The 17,246-nt window shown below is 38.4% G+C and overlaps 2 protein-coding genes across 2 annotated transcripts in view; one reads left to right on the plus strand and one right to left on the minus strand.

The window, feature by feature from the left end:
• The window catches only part of PDE6H (phosphodiesterase 6H), a 149,935-nt gene that overhangs the window by 17,541 nt on the left and 115,148 nt on the right, over positions 1–17,246 (plus strand). The window lies entirely within an intron of this gene.
• ART4 (ADP-ribosyltransferase 4 (inactive) (Dombrock blood group)) lies at positions 2,734–16,860 on the minus strand. Its single transcript, XM_019744744.3, has 3 exons — positions 16,160–16,860; positions 11,622–12,327; positions 2,734–3,342 (listed from the first exon to the last, which is right to left on the minus strand). The coding sequence occupies exons 1-3, from the start codon at positions 16,328–16,330 to the stop codon at positions 3,251–3,253; spliced, it is 969 nt and encodes a 322-aa protein (XP_019600303.2). The 5' UTR covers positions 16,331–16,860; the 3' UTR covers positions 2,734–3,250.

Consider the following 17,246-nt stretch of genomic DNA (forward strand, 5'->3'; position numbering starts at 1 on the left):
CATCTTGGGATCCCTGAAAGCATTTACCTAAATAAATCTCTGGTGAATTTTACCAAATCAAGAACTAGTTCATTCAATGTCAGTCCATTTGATTCAAATCATTAGACAACTTAGGCCAAGCATCCTGATTCTCCAAGCAAATCAAACTCTAAAAAATTTTCTTTCACTGGATTGATTTTTTTTTTTTTTTAAGAGTAAGTAGAGAACTTCAGGACAAGCAGATAGGCATGTTAGAACATTGTATTATAAAGATGAAAATAAAGTAATAAATGGAGCCAGAGTATTGTTTTGTATACGCAAAAAGGAGAGGTGCATGCGTTACTTTAATAAACTTATTGTAGAGATAAATACTATGCAACCTTATGGGGCATTGCCGTCTCTTTTAAGAATCCATGTGAATTTATGCACATATGAGGGTCCATTTATCTTCAGAAGATATCCCAGACCAGCAAAGGAACAGAAATTACAGAGAATGTCTCATAACTGGCCTCCTAAAATTTTATGAACTTAGACTTTTAATCAGTTTAAATCAGCGGTCCACTTTATAGACTTCTTCCTCAAAAACGTGAGACTGCAAGCAGAGACCGAGGGAATGCAAAGTATGTATGTTCCTCCTTAACTAAACCCACAAATCTACTTGATTCAAGAGAATCATTTCTATCTCCAGAGATTTGTTCTGGAAATCAGCAGCAGCAGGGAGAAGAACTAAGTTATCTTTAAAAAACTTGGTTATTCCCTTAAGGATTATATCACATAAGTCAGAAGCGTGGAGGGCTTATTAAACACAGGTTTCTGGGTTGCTGACTCCACAGATTTGGGTTTTGGCCTTAGAATTTGCATTGCTAACATGGTCTTCAAGGATGCTGCTGCTGGTGATACTGGGGGCATGCTTTAAGAGTTACTGATTCAGGAGAATTGTCTTACTCAGAAAACTGATATGGAGATCTAATGCTTTAGGCTGGCTTTTTAGCTTAACTGAGTGGCTTAGCTTTCACTCCACTCCACATTACTCCTTCACTCTGGCAGACCCGGCTATTTTCTGACCCTTACATACATCAGTCATTTCTGTCTCACCTCCCTTTTCTACACAGCTCTGTTTCCCACCCATCTGAGGCCCCTCCCCCTAGCCTTTTCTCCAATAGAACGCAATATTCAACCCCAGGCCAGAGGAATCTTGTTTTTTTCTCTAAACTCAAGTGCTTGTTATATGTACTCATTTTGTAACAATGTTACTCATATAACAACATTGTTATATGTACCCCAAGCTCTTGATACATACACTGGCTTACTGTTTTTTCTCCTTCCTCTCGCCCCTTGCTCCTACCCCAATGTCCCAAGGACTCACTCGCTCAAGTGCTGCCTCCTCCTTGAAGTGTTCCTGACTTCTCTTGCCAAGAAGAAATCTCTCTTCTGAACTTTCATGAATGGAAAGCTTGATTTTCCTCTTTGTTTTGGTATTTCCTTTGTCACTTAATTTCTCCCAAGAGACGATAAATTCACGAAAGATCTGGCCTACTGTATTCAAATTTCATTCCCCAAAGTGCTTTGTAGATAGTAGTATGGCTCAATAAATGCATTTATATGGCACAGAAAAAATATGTACGAGATGTTGGGAGGCCATTCCCAGCACATTTCACCACTGCCTCACCAATAAAAATTTACTGCCAAGCTTGTTCCTGGAGCCATGCCCCCAGCACTCATTACTAGGTAGTCACTAACCTGCCAAGTTCCTGTGCAATGAAGCATAGAAATTATCTTTATGGAAATTCTGTGCTTGCCTTATTGGATGTACAGGCCGATGCAAGCTAGGTGACAGATGTGCAGTTGGCCCTGTTATTTTCAAAATCCCAATGTAAAGAAGGATAACTTTAGATGGCTGAATTCTATAGCAGGTGATTTTATGCAGTTAAGTCCCCATTGAGTCTCTTCTGTCAGGGCACAGGCCCTTTAGGAAGTTCTACTGGGGTTAGATGAGCTGATTTTCACTTTTGTTGTTTCTTATGCAAACCTCAGAGGGACTAAGTAGTGTGGACTTCGGGAAATCAAGGTTATGAAGCTAGCTATCACCTTCACTCCCTTTAGCCCAGTATTCTTTGGAGATGAGATAGAGCAGTCCACCCTCCCCCCGCCCATTGCTCCAACGATGTTGTAAAACCAGAGAGAAGAGTTGGAGAACATTCCCAGGTATGAAGTTTGATGATTTATGCTTCTTAATTGTTTGCATGTAGCAGGGACTCAATATATCTTTCATTTTTGCTTGATAATTAGATGGAGTTTTAAAAAAAATTTTATCTCCACACATCCACATGCTTTCCTAATGTATGTAAATTTGTGGCGAATACTTAAAATCCAATTTGCCACAAAATTTTCTGTAAATTAACATGAGTTTAAATTTCAACTTTTGTAATGGTTTAGGAACATTACACCCCATTACTGGCAGTGAGTGAGATTTCACTAACATCTTTCCCTTGTATTTCTCAAGTTTCCGTGTTTCCTCCCATCTGTGACTACACTAATTTGGCCTTGGATACTGATAAAAAATCTCTGATGAAAATTCACTCCTTAGTTTTATCTCTGGGGCTCAAAGCTTTTCTATTTGATGAAGAATTTGTCCTTTGCTTTCTAACTCAAGCTTCTCTGAATTTTTCCTATTGAGGACTGAATAAAATAAGGGAGTGTCCTTATAGTCATCATAACTCCTTCAACTGCTTGAGACAGAAAATTTAATTCAAATTATTTAAGCAAAAGTATAGTTTATTGATTCATGTAATGAAAAAGCCCACAGTATCCATTTTAGGCACAGCTGGATCTAGCGGTTCATGCACTCTCATCAGGAATCAGTTTCTTTTCACGTCTCAGCTCCTCCATTGTGTGAGCTCCATTCTCAGGGAGGTAGGGTCTCCCTTCCTGGCGGCAAATAGCTGCTAGAGGCTCTAGGGGCATACTCTGTTTTCATTAATCTCCACTCAAACAAACAAACAAAGCTCCCATCTCACTCCCAATCCCAGTGCCAAAAAAAGTACCCTGAAGTTATCTCACAGACTGTGATTGGGTTATTTTCTACCCCAGCATGGACCTCTGTGTTCATGGAGAAGATGGATACTGAGTTACAGGCCCTCTCATAGGCAAGTGGGCTGAGCCAGCGCTGCATCAGATGCTGGTGGGGGGCAGAGTGATTCCCCAAGGGTGTTCAGGGTGCCCTGACTGGAATAAAGCAAAAGGGTACAGGAAAAGCAAACGACAGTTTCCTTTATACCCCACTTTTAGAAGAGATGATGGCACTGATCAAAACAGAGAGAGCAGCAGTAACTACAGGAGCAGGCGTACACGTTATGCTGGAAGCTGTAAAAACAAACAAAAAAGTTAGAAATGTTTGAGCTAGCAGAGAGTTTTTTAACTACCTCATTTCTCCTTTGACTAACATTTATTAAAAATTTTTTTTTCTTAAATCTCTCTCTCTCTCTATCTCTCTCTCTCTTTTTAAGGAGGGCACAGCTCACAGTGGCCCATGTGGGGATCGAAAACGGCAACCCTGGTGTTATCAGCACCCGCTCTAACCAACTGAGCTAACCGGCTACCTCTGATTAACATTTTTTAACTTAGAAAATTTCTAATAAAAATATTTGAAGTTAGCTACTTTTAATAAAGTATTCTCTGAGATTTTTCTAACTAACAGAACTCAGCTTGCTTATTTTGCATGTGATGAAACAGGCACCAGGAGGTTAAGAGATTTACTTCAGGCTACCCAGCTAGTTGGTGGTAGAGATCCCCTGATTTTCGGTCTATATTATTATCAGTGTTATCACCACCACCATTATCTCCATCTTAATTATCATCTTCATCTCCATTATGAAAGCTAACATTGATTAAGTAATTTATTCTGTGCTAAGATCTGTTTTAAGCACTTGCTATAAATTAACTCATTTAATCCTCACTACAAACCTATGAGGAAATTATTCTCATTATCCTCAGTTTTTAGTTGATAAAACTGTGACACAGAGGTGTGAAGAAAATTGCCAAACTTCACACACCTAGTATGTAGTGCCGGCAGCATCCAAACTCACAGTCTCACCCAACTCTGTATTTTCAAGCACTATATTATCTATCCATATAGTGTATGTCCTCATAGAATTTTTCTTTTTTTTTTTTACTATAAGGTGGGCAAAAAGTATTTATACAGTCTTGCTTGGTATGTGTGTGTACTGCCTACACACAACATGCTCTTCACAGGAAGTAGGGAAAGGTTAGCATCCAGTTAGGTATGGTTGTTGGAAGCAAAACTTGAATACCAAATAATTATTGTCAGGGAATACAATGGGGTGTGGATATAGAATGCGATGGAAGATGGAAACTTTAAAAAAAAAAAATGCTCTAAATAAAGAGTGGAATCTCCTCTTCAACCAGACTTCACTGATTATTAGGATAGAAAAGATGTTTGAGGTAGGAAAACATTCCGCTCTGTGATTGCCTCAATATTTAACCATATTGTTTGATGGGATGACCAGATGATGGAGAAATATTTTCCCATTGCTTTCATGATATGTCACATGATATATAAACTTTTTGTTTCTAAAGAATTTCTATTTGGCATTATGTATCTATCTACATATCTATATCTATATCTATATATCAACAATAATTTTCACATCCCCACCCCCAGTTTTCACCAATAATAGTAGACAAGGAAAATTAATAGTACATATTTCTAAGATTTTGTCAGTTTGTGTTAAATTTGTATTATCTGAATTCTCACAGGGACCTAGGAACCAATACCACTTTAGCAGGTCACTCAGAATGATTCTCAAACTTTTGGTTTTGTTTTCTCTTCCCTGAGACTAGAGAATACAAGGCCCTCCAACCCCACCCTTTCTCACTTTCTAATGGGGTAAGATTCTACTGAATAGATAACAGAAAATACTGATCCACAGGGAGGCAATGTAGCAGAAAAAGATAGTGATTTTTGGAAGTGATTAGTCTTGGTGTTGAAGTTCTGCCCCTAACTGTTTGACTTGACCATGCTAGTTACTTTCTTTGGGTCTCAGTTTTTTCACCTGTAGAATGAGACCATCTCAAGGTTTTTGGAAATACTGTGATCACTACCACTGCTCTTCACTTTACATCACTGCTATTATGAAGATGATGCTCAAATAAGAGACAAACACATAGCCATTATTATGTTGTAATTATTCTCATCTTTCAAAACCACCTCATAAGCCCCCTTTCAGAATAAGCAGGATACTAAAAAATCTTAATTTTATTTTCTCAGGTTAAAATAACTTTTCTAACTCTTGTTACTTTTTCTCAACCTCTCTTATGGTCATTATCATTTCTACCTCTATTAATTTTTTTTTTCCACAGACAATATACCAGGCGTGCCAAAAAAAAGTACACATTTTAAGAGATGTTATCTATGTATTACTTTTCGAAGTTGAATTGTATTACGGTAGCAATGTGCAGTATGATGTTTGCTCAAAAGATGGCGTTAATCAAATGAATGTTAGCATCATTCATTGTATTACAATTTTGCTACCGGTTTTTCCTTTCTTAAAATGTGTATACATTTTTTGGGCACCCTCTGTATTTAGGAATATAAATGAAAAACAAATCTGTGAATTTAATTACAATGTACAAAATCTTTCATTTGAGAATAACTTGCATTAATCTTACTGTTGTATTTGGCTTTACTTCTCTTTTGGACTATCTGTCTAGCCAGTGCTTTTTATTTCCTCTGTACCCTAGTGCAGTGGTTTTCAAATTGGAGGTTGTAATCCATTAATGTTTGTGACATCAGTTTTGTAGGCCACGACCATCACTTTTAATAATGTAATAAAATAGAATAAAAAACACTAGAGTTACACTGCATGTGTAAAGATTAACTATTGTCTTGTTACATATACATTTGTGTGTGTGTATTTATGTATATGCGAAGTGAATTATAATGTGAATAGTGACAGTCACAGAAGACTGAAGCTAATGATGGATCTCAGTAACATTTTTGAATGGACAAATATCCTGAAAGCCATCTATAGAGGCAATTGTCCTGGACTTTTTGTTCAAAAATATGGGAAAGGGTCCTACTTTTGTCATTTATAAACTGTTTGAATAATCTTACATAAATCATTTAAACTCTCTAAATCTCAGTATTCACATTAGTATAGTGGGGTCAATAATCCAATATACAGGGTGATTGCAAGAATTAAACAGATAATGTGTGTGCAAGTCTTTTGTAAACTAAATTGCCACACAAATGTCATTTTATTGGTGTCTTATAACCTAATTTTGGTCATCTCTGCCTTCAGGTATACAGTCTGGGGAGAAATATATAATTATTACACCTTTTATTTCAGGAAGTCTAAGTCTGTAAATTATATGACTGTTCAGAAAGAAATAGTCAATCTCTTGAAAAAAAGCCAAAAAAGGTAAAACTGACATGCAGTATATGTAGTTAATTTAGTATTTTGAGACAAATGCTATCTATATAGACTCTTTCTGTTAAAATGCAGAGAGTAGTGAGCATTAATGTTTTAGAACGTTAGCTAGGAAAAAGTTGGCACTCAAAAGATGGTAAACATTATTTCTTGTGTCTCTTCCTTTGTTCTATTCTTACTGTCAATATCACTGACACACACATTTGTGCCGTTAAACTATTATTCCGCTTCCACGTACAAAGTTCTTTTCCAGAGTTTTCAGTTGTGTTTAAGAGGGCGTACACCGCTTGCTATCACAACATTCCCTCTAGGAAAGTATTATCCACATTTTATAAATGAAGAAACAGGCTCAGAGGTTGTCATTTGTATGCAAGGCCACATAGCTACTAACATATGCCCGGCTCTTACTGGCTCTGAAGTCTGTTCTCTTTCCACTGTTACGTGTTCTTCCAGATTCATTCAATTATGTGTTCCTTCTTTCATTCATTTGTGTGAGACAGAACTACTTCGAGGTGAATGTGATGCTACAAGTAGGGAAAACTGATTTGAGAAAACTGAAGCCCAGAGTAAAAGAAAACAGGAAACAGGAAGTGAAAATAAATAATGATAATAGTAGCTTAAATGTTTTGAGTACTTACTTGCATGTGTCACATACTATCCTAAGGGCTTTTACATGCATTGATTCATTTTATCCTCCCCAAATTCTTATAAGGTAGGTTTTTATTAAAAAATTATTGCTATTTTACATATAAAGAAACAGGCACAGAGAGACTAAGCCATTTGCCCATGTTCTCACTGCTACCAACTGGTAAGGTTAACATGTAAAACCAGGCTTACTACAAACAATTGGCTATATTTTTTTCTAGAAACATGCTTAAGAATTTTGATTATGTGAAACATTTTGACAAATAAATCCCTCTTCTTTGTGAATCCAGCGATACAGAACAGAGCATGTATTTGTGTGTCTACAGATTTTTGGCACAGATTATTTTGCTGGAGGAGCAACATTTAAGGGCAAATAACTAACATACTTTGAGTCTTACAATGGGCACGAAAACATCTGTTTCTATGGTAACCAGTATAGGTCATGCGAGGGGTGAGAGAAGAATTAAAAAAGGAAAGCTGTTGGTTTAGAATGTCTTAAACAATTTTTCTTTTGCAAACTCACTTCTTTAAATGTATTATATTATAATTTGACCTCTTGACTCTCTAAAGATGACAGATTCCTGAAAACTGTGAACTTGAGAACAGCAGCTATAAGTTAACAACCAATTTTGAAATAAATTGAAGGGCTAGAATACTCTTTAATCTACTGTCTCTTCATTGGGAGAATTACAGTGTTTTGGCTGGCCAGTTTTAAAGGTCTTTATGTTGTCTTTCAAATATGATGTCTGCCAGATTAAGGGAACAGGAGAGGAACCAAGGGTCACTGGCTCATAGAGACTTTTGGGGATATAGACTAGCTTGTGGCTTCTGCTAGGGAAAAAAAGTGAAAGGAAAAAAAAAAGTGAAAGGATAAGAAACAGTTTCCTGAGAGGATTCCATTTAGTGCTTCAGAATACCATGTGTGAATTCCCTAGGCTGAGGTGAGTCATACAGTCCAGATGATTGGGAGAGGTGAGGTGGAAAGTAGAAGTTATCCAGAAAATCAGGTCCGAGCAGGGTACAAGGAGAAGCAGAACATATCACCCCAAAATATGCCTCTTTGGCATGAGGATTATTTTGAGATGAAGGCAATCAAGAGCAGACTCAGGAAAAACTTTTTATCTTCCCTTTATCTGCCTAAAAAATTTTAGAAATAGGCTCTATACCAGGAAGAGTGCTACTACCAGAGATAACTTTTTCATCTGAGACACTTACCTGCATGGCAGGGCAAACATTTGTTTACCAAACGTTTGCTCTTTTCCTGTGAATTGTCTTCCTCCCCTTTGAAGCCCCAGACCCCTGTCCCTTTTCTTAGCTCAATATGGTATATAAGTCTCAATTGCCCGGCTGCCTTTGAGTATCATAATTTTATGGGGCTCTTGTATATATGAAATTAATTGTTTTCCCCTCGTCAATCTGTCTTTTTATTAGAGTAGGGAGGATCTCAGCCAAGAACCTAGAAGGGTAGAGGGAAAATTATTTTTCTTCCCCTGCAGTACATTGATCTTAGACCAGGGGTGTCCAAACTGTGGCCCATGGGCCAACTGCGGCCTGCAATCCATTTTTAATTGGCCCGCAGCAAATTCCAAAAATATATTTAGTTTACTTAAATAAACCAGGTGAGGCAATACGTACTTCACCTCGAGTGAGTGGCCCTGCTGTTTGTGTATTTTACCGCATATGGCCCTTGGTGAAAAACGTTGAAAATGTTTGGACACCCCTGTCTTAGACCATCCCATTGAAGGACTCCCAGATAAGAAAGACACATCACTTCCTTCCTCCCATTGTTCATGTATAGATCAATCCCATACTGCTCCTGGATGTTGGGATAGATAGAGTATTATTCATCAGTTCACAGAAATGACTTAAGGAAGGTTTCAGACATAGCTTACTCACTGACACAAAACATTGAAGTTAATAGCTGAGAGTATTCTGAAGCCAATCATACTTTTTTAAATTAGTAGAGCTAAGTGGTTGTTTTGTTCTGTCCATTCCAAGTCTATATAGCCCTTTGTCCTCAACTAAAGTGACTGTGCTAACAACCAGCCAATGGCAGAAGAGGCTTAGGTAAGGTGGAACCAGAGGATGAAGCAGACTTCTCTGCAACCTTCAGTCAGAGCCCAGAGTCAAACGACAAATGTCATCCTTACAGCTCAAGCTTATTGTTCTCCCTCTTACACTCTCCCAGGTAGTTTTATAGCTGTGTTGGCTGGGAAGACACTTTAATTCTAGCTCTTGGCCTATCATACAGTGTCTCTAACTAAAACATTACCCTCCAAGACCAGTGGTATTTTTATTCTGCCATTTACAATCTTGTTTCCCAAGGCTGCACAAGCTGCTAATCGGTGAATTTCTAAGAAAAATAATAGCTATGGTAACTCACTTGCAGGTGACCACATTTCAGGTCATTTACATTGTGGCTACTGCTCCTTGGTCTTGACTAGGGGTTGAGCCTTCTAGAATATTTTCTCGTTCTAGCGAATATTGGAACTGTTTTTAGTCAATTGAGTTATATGGTCACTTGACCCAAGGCCCAGCTCACTCAGAGCCATGAAAGAGAATGCTTCATTTATTGACTCACTTTTTCAACAAATATAGATTAAGCATCTCTGTCAAAGGACTAAAGTTAATAATAGTTAGCACTTATTTACCCTTTATGGTATGCTAGGGAGTGTAGAAATAATTTAGTATTTTGTTTTACTTTATCTTCACAAGAGCCCTTTGGGGTTCTATTATGATGCTCATTAAGAAACTTAGAGAGTTTAAGCAACTTGACAGAACACAGCTAAAAACTGATGGTACAAGCTGGATATGAATCCAGATAGGGTGGCTCTGGGGTCAGACTGCCCGGATTCCATGCCAGGCTCTTAAAAACTGTGTAGTCAAGTTCCCGCTCACTAAGAGCTTACAGAGCAACACACAAAATAATTGATTCCCTTAAGTATGATTCATGACTTCAACTATCCAATCAAGACCAACCAAGCTTCCAGACTCTAGTAATATGCATGGCTACCCCAGCTAAGCCTTAATTCGAAACCAAGCTGAAGTTGTGTTTGAATAATTTCACCACAGGAAAGCGAAGATCATTAGTTTGGGGCAGGGGTGTGTGTGTGGGGGTGTCTTGAAATATTTGAGTGTGACAGAACATGGGTAATTGTTTCTATTATATATTCCTCTCCCTCAGTTTCCTACCCCTTAACATAAATATTGTATGCTTTTTCACTTAATATATTTTACTGTGCTGGTTAATCTCGTTGCTTCATGATAAGAATGAAGCAACAGTGTCCTAGTCAGGTGTACTTCCGAAGAATCCCGCAACCTGACTATGGATGTTCTCATTTTTTACTAAACCTCACTGTTTCCTTCATATTCTATTCTAGTTGTTCATTCTCACAAACACCGATCTCTTGTGTCTATGGGGCAGATATGCGTTTCCCTCACACTGCTGCCTACCACTGCCAAAGAGAGGCGGATAAAATGGAATCAGCCATGTGATTTTCTAAAAAAGAGCGTAACAGTTTTCTTTTGTATTGTGGTACCTCTGATTTCTCCTGCTTCAGTTCATTTTCCACAACATCATCGTGCTGTTGCTAAAATATTGATCTTATTGATGCTCCACTCCTTAAAACATCTAATGACTTCTCCTTACCTACAGCATAAAGTTTGAAAGTCCTGAGCATGAAGTACATGAGTTTTTACAAGTGGACCCCATCAGAACCCTCCTATTCACTTTCTCCTCCTAGCCCCCTCCTACCTCCGACACATCCTACGTTCTAGCCATCGGGAATTTTGGAGATTCCCTACAGTCACTAGGCTGCTTGAAATGCATTCAGCATTTGCTGTTTTCTGCTTAAATGACGACCTTGTTTTTCTCTCCTTTCACTGAAAACCTCCATTCCTACTTCAAGTCCCATGTGATCCTCTACTGTTAGGTCTTCTCCACTTTCTGTAGCGAGAATGAGTAGCTTCCTGCCTGAGCAGCCACAACCATTGCTTAAACACTGAGTGTTTTACTTTGTACTTTAGTGTGTAGACACTTGTTCCTGTTTCTGTTTCTCATTAGTCTAAAAATCCTCTTGGATAGTAGTTTTGCTGTATTCCTTTTACATTGCCCAGGGCCCCCATCCTAATTCCCAGAACATAGAAGGCAATTGACAGATAAGAGTGAGTGACTAAATCATGCCTCCTGCTTTACTTTTAGCATTCCTTATTCATGAAATGACCATGACAGAAAATTTTGAGCGATAAGATGAAAATGCTGTATGTTATGTGCTATCTTTTCCAGTAGAGGCTTATTCTCTCTGTCTAGTATGCCCGTATATTAGTGCCATTGCAGAAATACATTTTCCTCGAGGTAGTTAAGGAGAAAGAAGAGGGGAAACCAAGAAATAAGTCAGGTTTCCTCTAATCTGTCAGTTCCTCCATTGCTGTAGGCCAATTTCCATGTTTTTGGCCTTTCCCCCCCATGCCCACTCAGAAAAATAACTTTTATAAAAGAACAGTAGTCTGTGATCCAGATATGAATTCAATTCAGATCAATAATAGTACCTTTTAGCAGCTGACAGTTATATGTGCTCAGATTTCCAGCTGACCGCAGTTGCAACCAATTTCCTCTTGGGTGGTAGCTCATGTTTACAACTTCAAACAACTCATAGGGAGGGACCAGGACCTCCTTCTTGAGAGAGAAGGTTTGCACAGGTACACCCAGGCAGGTAAATATGGTAAACAGAGTTTGGTTCCCAAACTTCTGTGCCTCTTTTCTAAGGAGGGAGAAGGATAGGAATTGGCCAAATCGAATGGTGGCGCCTGTGGAGGCTTCCAAGTAGGAATCAGCCTCATGATGCACCTCGTAACACTCAGAGACATTCTCCTTGGCAGTTCCTTTCCTCAGCAGCTGGATTGCTGAGGTCAGGTAGTAATGAAGATATTTGAAATGGAATGATTGTTCATATTGCCGTGGAGATGTGGCAGCAGTGGCCATGGCTTTAGTGAACTCAGAGTGAACGTTTTTGTTCAATGTGTAAACCAAGATGGCCACAGCATGTGTGATAGTCACATCCTTAGGGAGAGCTTCACTTCGGCTCAACCAGGTTAAGTGGGCAGAATTCCAGGCCCTGGAATAATTCCTTTGGGCTTCTACTTCTTTTGCGAAATAATTCTCTTGACTTAGCTCCTCCATGACCTGTTGGCTGCAGCCTTGGTACTGATCATCAAAGGAATGTGGTGTCAAGTCAAAGTCGATTTTAATTGCAGCCTGTAAGAAAAGAAAAATCTTGATTTTAATTGTGAAATCAGATAGCAAATGTGGGAGCAGATTTTCTGGGCTCTGCAAGGCAAGGTATCCCCTGAAACCCGAATTTGCTGAAGTAAGTTTCACTAATAATCATTACACTGCTCTAGTCCTTCCTGCATCAGTGACTTGTGTTAGAGAGTGAGGTTGGGTTGATAAATATCACTGAAAGCTCAAAAAATACTCAAATCCCCAGGGAGGAAATGACCCTTTTGTATCACCAAAATCACAGTATTTTTTATTTTTGCATATTGAGTACATTGAAGAAAACAATAACCTTAAAGTTTACCTAGAGTTTCTGTTTCCTCTATTGACCCCCTTCACATTCTCAAATGGGTGTTTGAAGGAATGTCTTTTTTATAAATACCTAAAAGCTATAGTAAACATTTGAACTTTGTTTAAGAAAATACTTAAATGATGAGTAATGTTAGGTTCTCCAAGGGGATCCCCAGTAAATAACAGCCCTCTCCTCTGCCTACGTTCTGAAAAAAAATTTAGGAAAAAATGAGCAAATATGAAGGCTAAAATATCATTTTTTTATTATTGAATATTGTCATGTTGGGGCATACATTTTCAGGTCTGACGGTGAATGGGCATGTTAAGAGTAAACCCCAGAATGAGGCAGACTTGCCCACTCAGCTACAGGCAGTACTGGATTGTGGTCTGCTCAGGTAGGGTTCTTGTCATGGAGGAACTCTGACCCCCTACCCTTTGCCATCAAGCTAGTTCCCAGGAGGAAGAAAAATAAGAGTCAAACTCAGCATATCCAGTTATTCTTCCTGATATTGCCAGTCAAGTAAATTTGCCCACCTCCAGGGAAGAGGAGTGAGTAAAGTGTTGAACAGTGGTAGGAAGTGTGCATAGAAAGTCCCTCCTCTTAAAAACCAGGAGTGGGAAAAACACATTTTCTAATGCATAGTCAATTGAATATTACTTATGGATAATATAGTGCATGTTAAACTGGAGTTAGAAATTTGAATACCAGTTCATTAAGTATCATCAGTCCGTCATATAGAGCTATATTTCAGTGATCTACATCCCAAGGTATTTCCTGCTTGGCAAAGAAATGATGCTTTTCTAACCAACAGTATTCATTAAGGAATATATTAAGAGGTAAGATTCTATCCAGTCAATGTCAAGGATGTTGTGCGTGGAACTCAAATAACTGCTAAAACCATCCAGTTGTGTATGAATTAGAACAACTTTTTAAGACTGCTTAAACAATTTTAACCAGTAACTTTCTTTTGAGTGTACAAATATGATCATTCATAAGTCAATTGTTTTATTAGAGGTGACGATAGAGTTAAAGACCAAGTTTTCCAGTTTTCTGGATAAGTACGATTTGTATAAAGTTATTCTGCAGTTGGTATGTTTGGAGCTGGCAGTTAATTTTTACTCGCGGCGCTCTGTTCCAAGTGCAATTACAATATGTGTTGTTAGTGAATGTTTTCCAAACCATTTTAAGGAAGCAACCAGCAATGCCCTCCACCCCACCCTAGAGAGAGGAGAGAGAGAGAGAGAGAGAGAGAGAGAGAGAGAGAACAGAGTTCTTCATGTTGAAATTTTTCTGGAATGTCAGATCACAACCTGGCAATTTTAGTCATTAAAATACCTCTTGAGACAGTGGAAAGGGGAAAATGAGACTCTACTGTCATATGCCCTAACCATTAACTCTTTTTCAACAGGTTTACAAATAAATTGAGAGACTCTTAAGCTAAAATAAAACAAATTCAATAATACCATGCCTTGTCAAGATGTGATAAACTCTAAAACTTTAATATATTACTAGATCTCAAATATGTAGACTATCATCTTTTAACATTAGGTTCCTTTTCATTATATAGAACTTTAAATTATAATACTTCTTTTGAGTTGGTCTATATGATACAGCCTGAAGCGAAATAGACTTGGTTTCTTAGAAGAAAACATAGGTAGTAAACCCTCAGACATTACACTTAGTAATATTTTTTATTGATATTTCTCCACGGGCAAGGGAAACAAAAGAAAAACAAATAGGACTACATCAAATGAAAAAGTTTTTGCACAGCAAAGGAAATGCATCAACAAAATGAAAAGGCATCCTATTAAATGGGAGAAGATATTTGCCAATGATACATCTATAAGGAGTTAATATCCAAAATCTATAAAAAATTCATATAGCACAACACCAAAAAAAATCCAATTAAAAAATGGGCAGAGGACCTGAATAGGCATTTCTCCAAAGAGGACTTACAGATGGCCAATAGACATGTGAGAAGATGTTCAATGTCACTAACCATCAGAGAAATGCAAATAAAAACCACAATGAGATATCACCTCACATATGTCAGGCTAGCTATCATCAATAAATCAACAAACAAGTGTTGGTGAAGATGTGGAGAAAAGGGACCACTTTTGCACTGTTGGTGGGATTACAAATTGGTGCAGCCACTACGGAAAACAGTATTAGTTTCAGGTGTACAGCATAGTGGTTAGACATTTATATAATAAGTCTAGTACCCATCTGACACTGTAGTTTTTATAATACTATTGACTATATTCCCTATACTGTACTTTATATCCCTGTGACTGTCCTGTAACTACCAACTTGTACTTCTTAATCCCTTCATCTTTCTCACCCAGCCCCCTCAATCCCCCTCCCATCTAGTAACCATCAGTCTGTTTCCTATGAGTCTGGGGTTTCCTCAAGAAATTAAAAATAGAGCTACCTTATGATCCAGCAATTCTACTCCTGGGTATTTATCCAAAGAAATTCAAAACACTAACTGGGGAGGATATATGCACCCCTATCTTCACTATTTACGATAGGCAAGATATGGAAACTATCTAAATGCCCATCAATAGACAATTGGGTAAAGAAATTGTGGTACATATATACAATAGAATATTACTCTGCTATAAAAAAGAATGAACTATTACCATTTGTCACAACATGGATGAACCTAGAGGGTATTATGCTTTAGGAAATAAGTCAGACGGAGAAAGAGAAATACCACGTGATTTCACTTGGAATCTAAAGAACAAAGTAAACGAACAAAATAGAAACAGACTCACAGGGAACAAACTGATGGTTACTAGATGGGAGGGGGGTTGGAGGGGCTGGGTGAGAAAGATGAAGGGATTAAGAAGTACAAATTGGTAGTTACAGGACAGTCACAGAGATGTAAAGTACAGTATAGGGAATATAGTCAATAGTATTGTAAAAACTACAGCGTCTGATGGGTACTAGACTTATTATATAAATGACTATCCACTATGCTGTACACCTGAAACTAATATAATATTGAATGTCAAATATAAATTTAAAAAATAGCCATGGAAATGAGTCATGCAGCATGGGGAATATAGTCAATAATGTTGTAATAACTGTTACAGTGTCGGGTGGGTGGTAGACTTGTTGGGGTTATCACTTTGTGAGTTGTGTAAATGTCTGATCACTATGTTGTTCTGTGTGCCTGAAACTAATAAAAAAATTAATTAAAAAAGCAAACAGACTTGGTTTATTTTGCATTATTTGTCCTACAAAAGCAGTGTTTCACTTAAATTTTGTAGAGAATCAAGAAAATAACGCTATACCTCCAGCTTACATAATGCCACATTTATAAACTTAAAGAATTCCACAATTTTAAGTAATTCTTTCCCACACTCTTCGCTAATATTACTTGTTAAAATAGCTGAATGAAATTAGATCCCAGGTGCCTCCAGTTCCCCGAAAGCTTGTCAGCAGGAGAACGCCCTATTGGAGCTTTGATGATAAGAGTTCACCTCCTCAATTGTGCCCCAACTCGGAACTCACCGTGGGTCTCTGCAGGCCAGAGAACAGCAGCAGGAGAGGAAGTTGCACTTGAAGGAGCCAGATTCCCCTCACAGGAGCTGCAGTGGTCCGGGGAAGAGTCTTCCTGCGTCTGTTGGTCAATGGACAGCATTTGTTTGTGTTAGAAGTATTTCTTTGCTCTTGCAGCTTCATCCTGAAAATGAGTTCTCAGAGTTCTCCTTTGGGTTTTTTTTTTGCGTGAGTCTCAGCAAGAACCTTCCTTGCTGATGTCTATCTACGTGGAGACTTCCACTACCACCACTAACTAGTAGCAGTTTTTTCTGAGGGAAGAGATCAACTCTAACTTAACTGCAAAGCCGAAATCTCTGAAATAGCCAGACTTGTGCACCAAACAAGGGGTTCTAAAGTGAACTGAAATTAGTTTCCAATTAAAAAAAAAAAATCCTTGATCTCATCTGTATGCGGAAGAATTCCAAAGGACTGATAAGAGTGAAGTTCAACAGCTCAGCCTCGACTTTCTCAGAAGGCAGGAAAAGGCACACACTATACAGTGTTTGGGGCCAAGTGGTATTATCTTGAGCGGCAGGCTTTCATTGCGAGTGATATGATTGGCCTGTGAAGGTCGCCACCTCAAGATGGGCCTTTGCCAGCCTGGTCTGGTGCTGCTAATAGGCCCTGCCAGGAAAGGGTTGTCATGAAGCAGCGCTACCTTTTAGAGTTACTGTCCAAAAGAAGGTTCTCTTTGCTGCTTTTGCACGACACCTTTGACACTCTCCAATCCAGGAATTATACCTGTTGGGGTCAGAGCTCTTCCCATCAGGGAAGGTATTGCATCCATCCATACTACTTCAGTCTGTAGTGAATCCTAACGCCTGCTGTCTAAGGCAGCCTCTGACCAGCTGACACATCAGAAACAGGCTCCAGTGTGCGAAACTATTCCAGCACTGGTATTCTGTTGAACACTCTCTCTTCAGGCGCTTCCCTTTCTAATCTGAACATCCTTCCTCTGTTCCCAACCCCTGCGATACTTGTTTTTCTTGCGGATCTTTTCCATTCACACTTCCTGATTCATTATTGTACTGTAAAGGGAAACTAAATGTGGTTGTTG

Source organism: Rhinolophus sinicus, chromosome 1 (assembly GCF_057876585.1).
Source record: "Rhinolophus sinicus isolate RSI-liver-muscle chromosome 1, RSI-T2T, whole genome shotgun sequence".
NCBI lineage: Eukaryota > Metazoa > Chordata > Mammalia > Chiroptera > Rhinolophidae > Rhinolophus > Rhinolophus sinicus.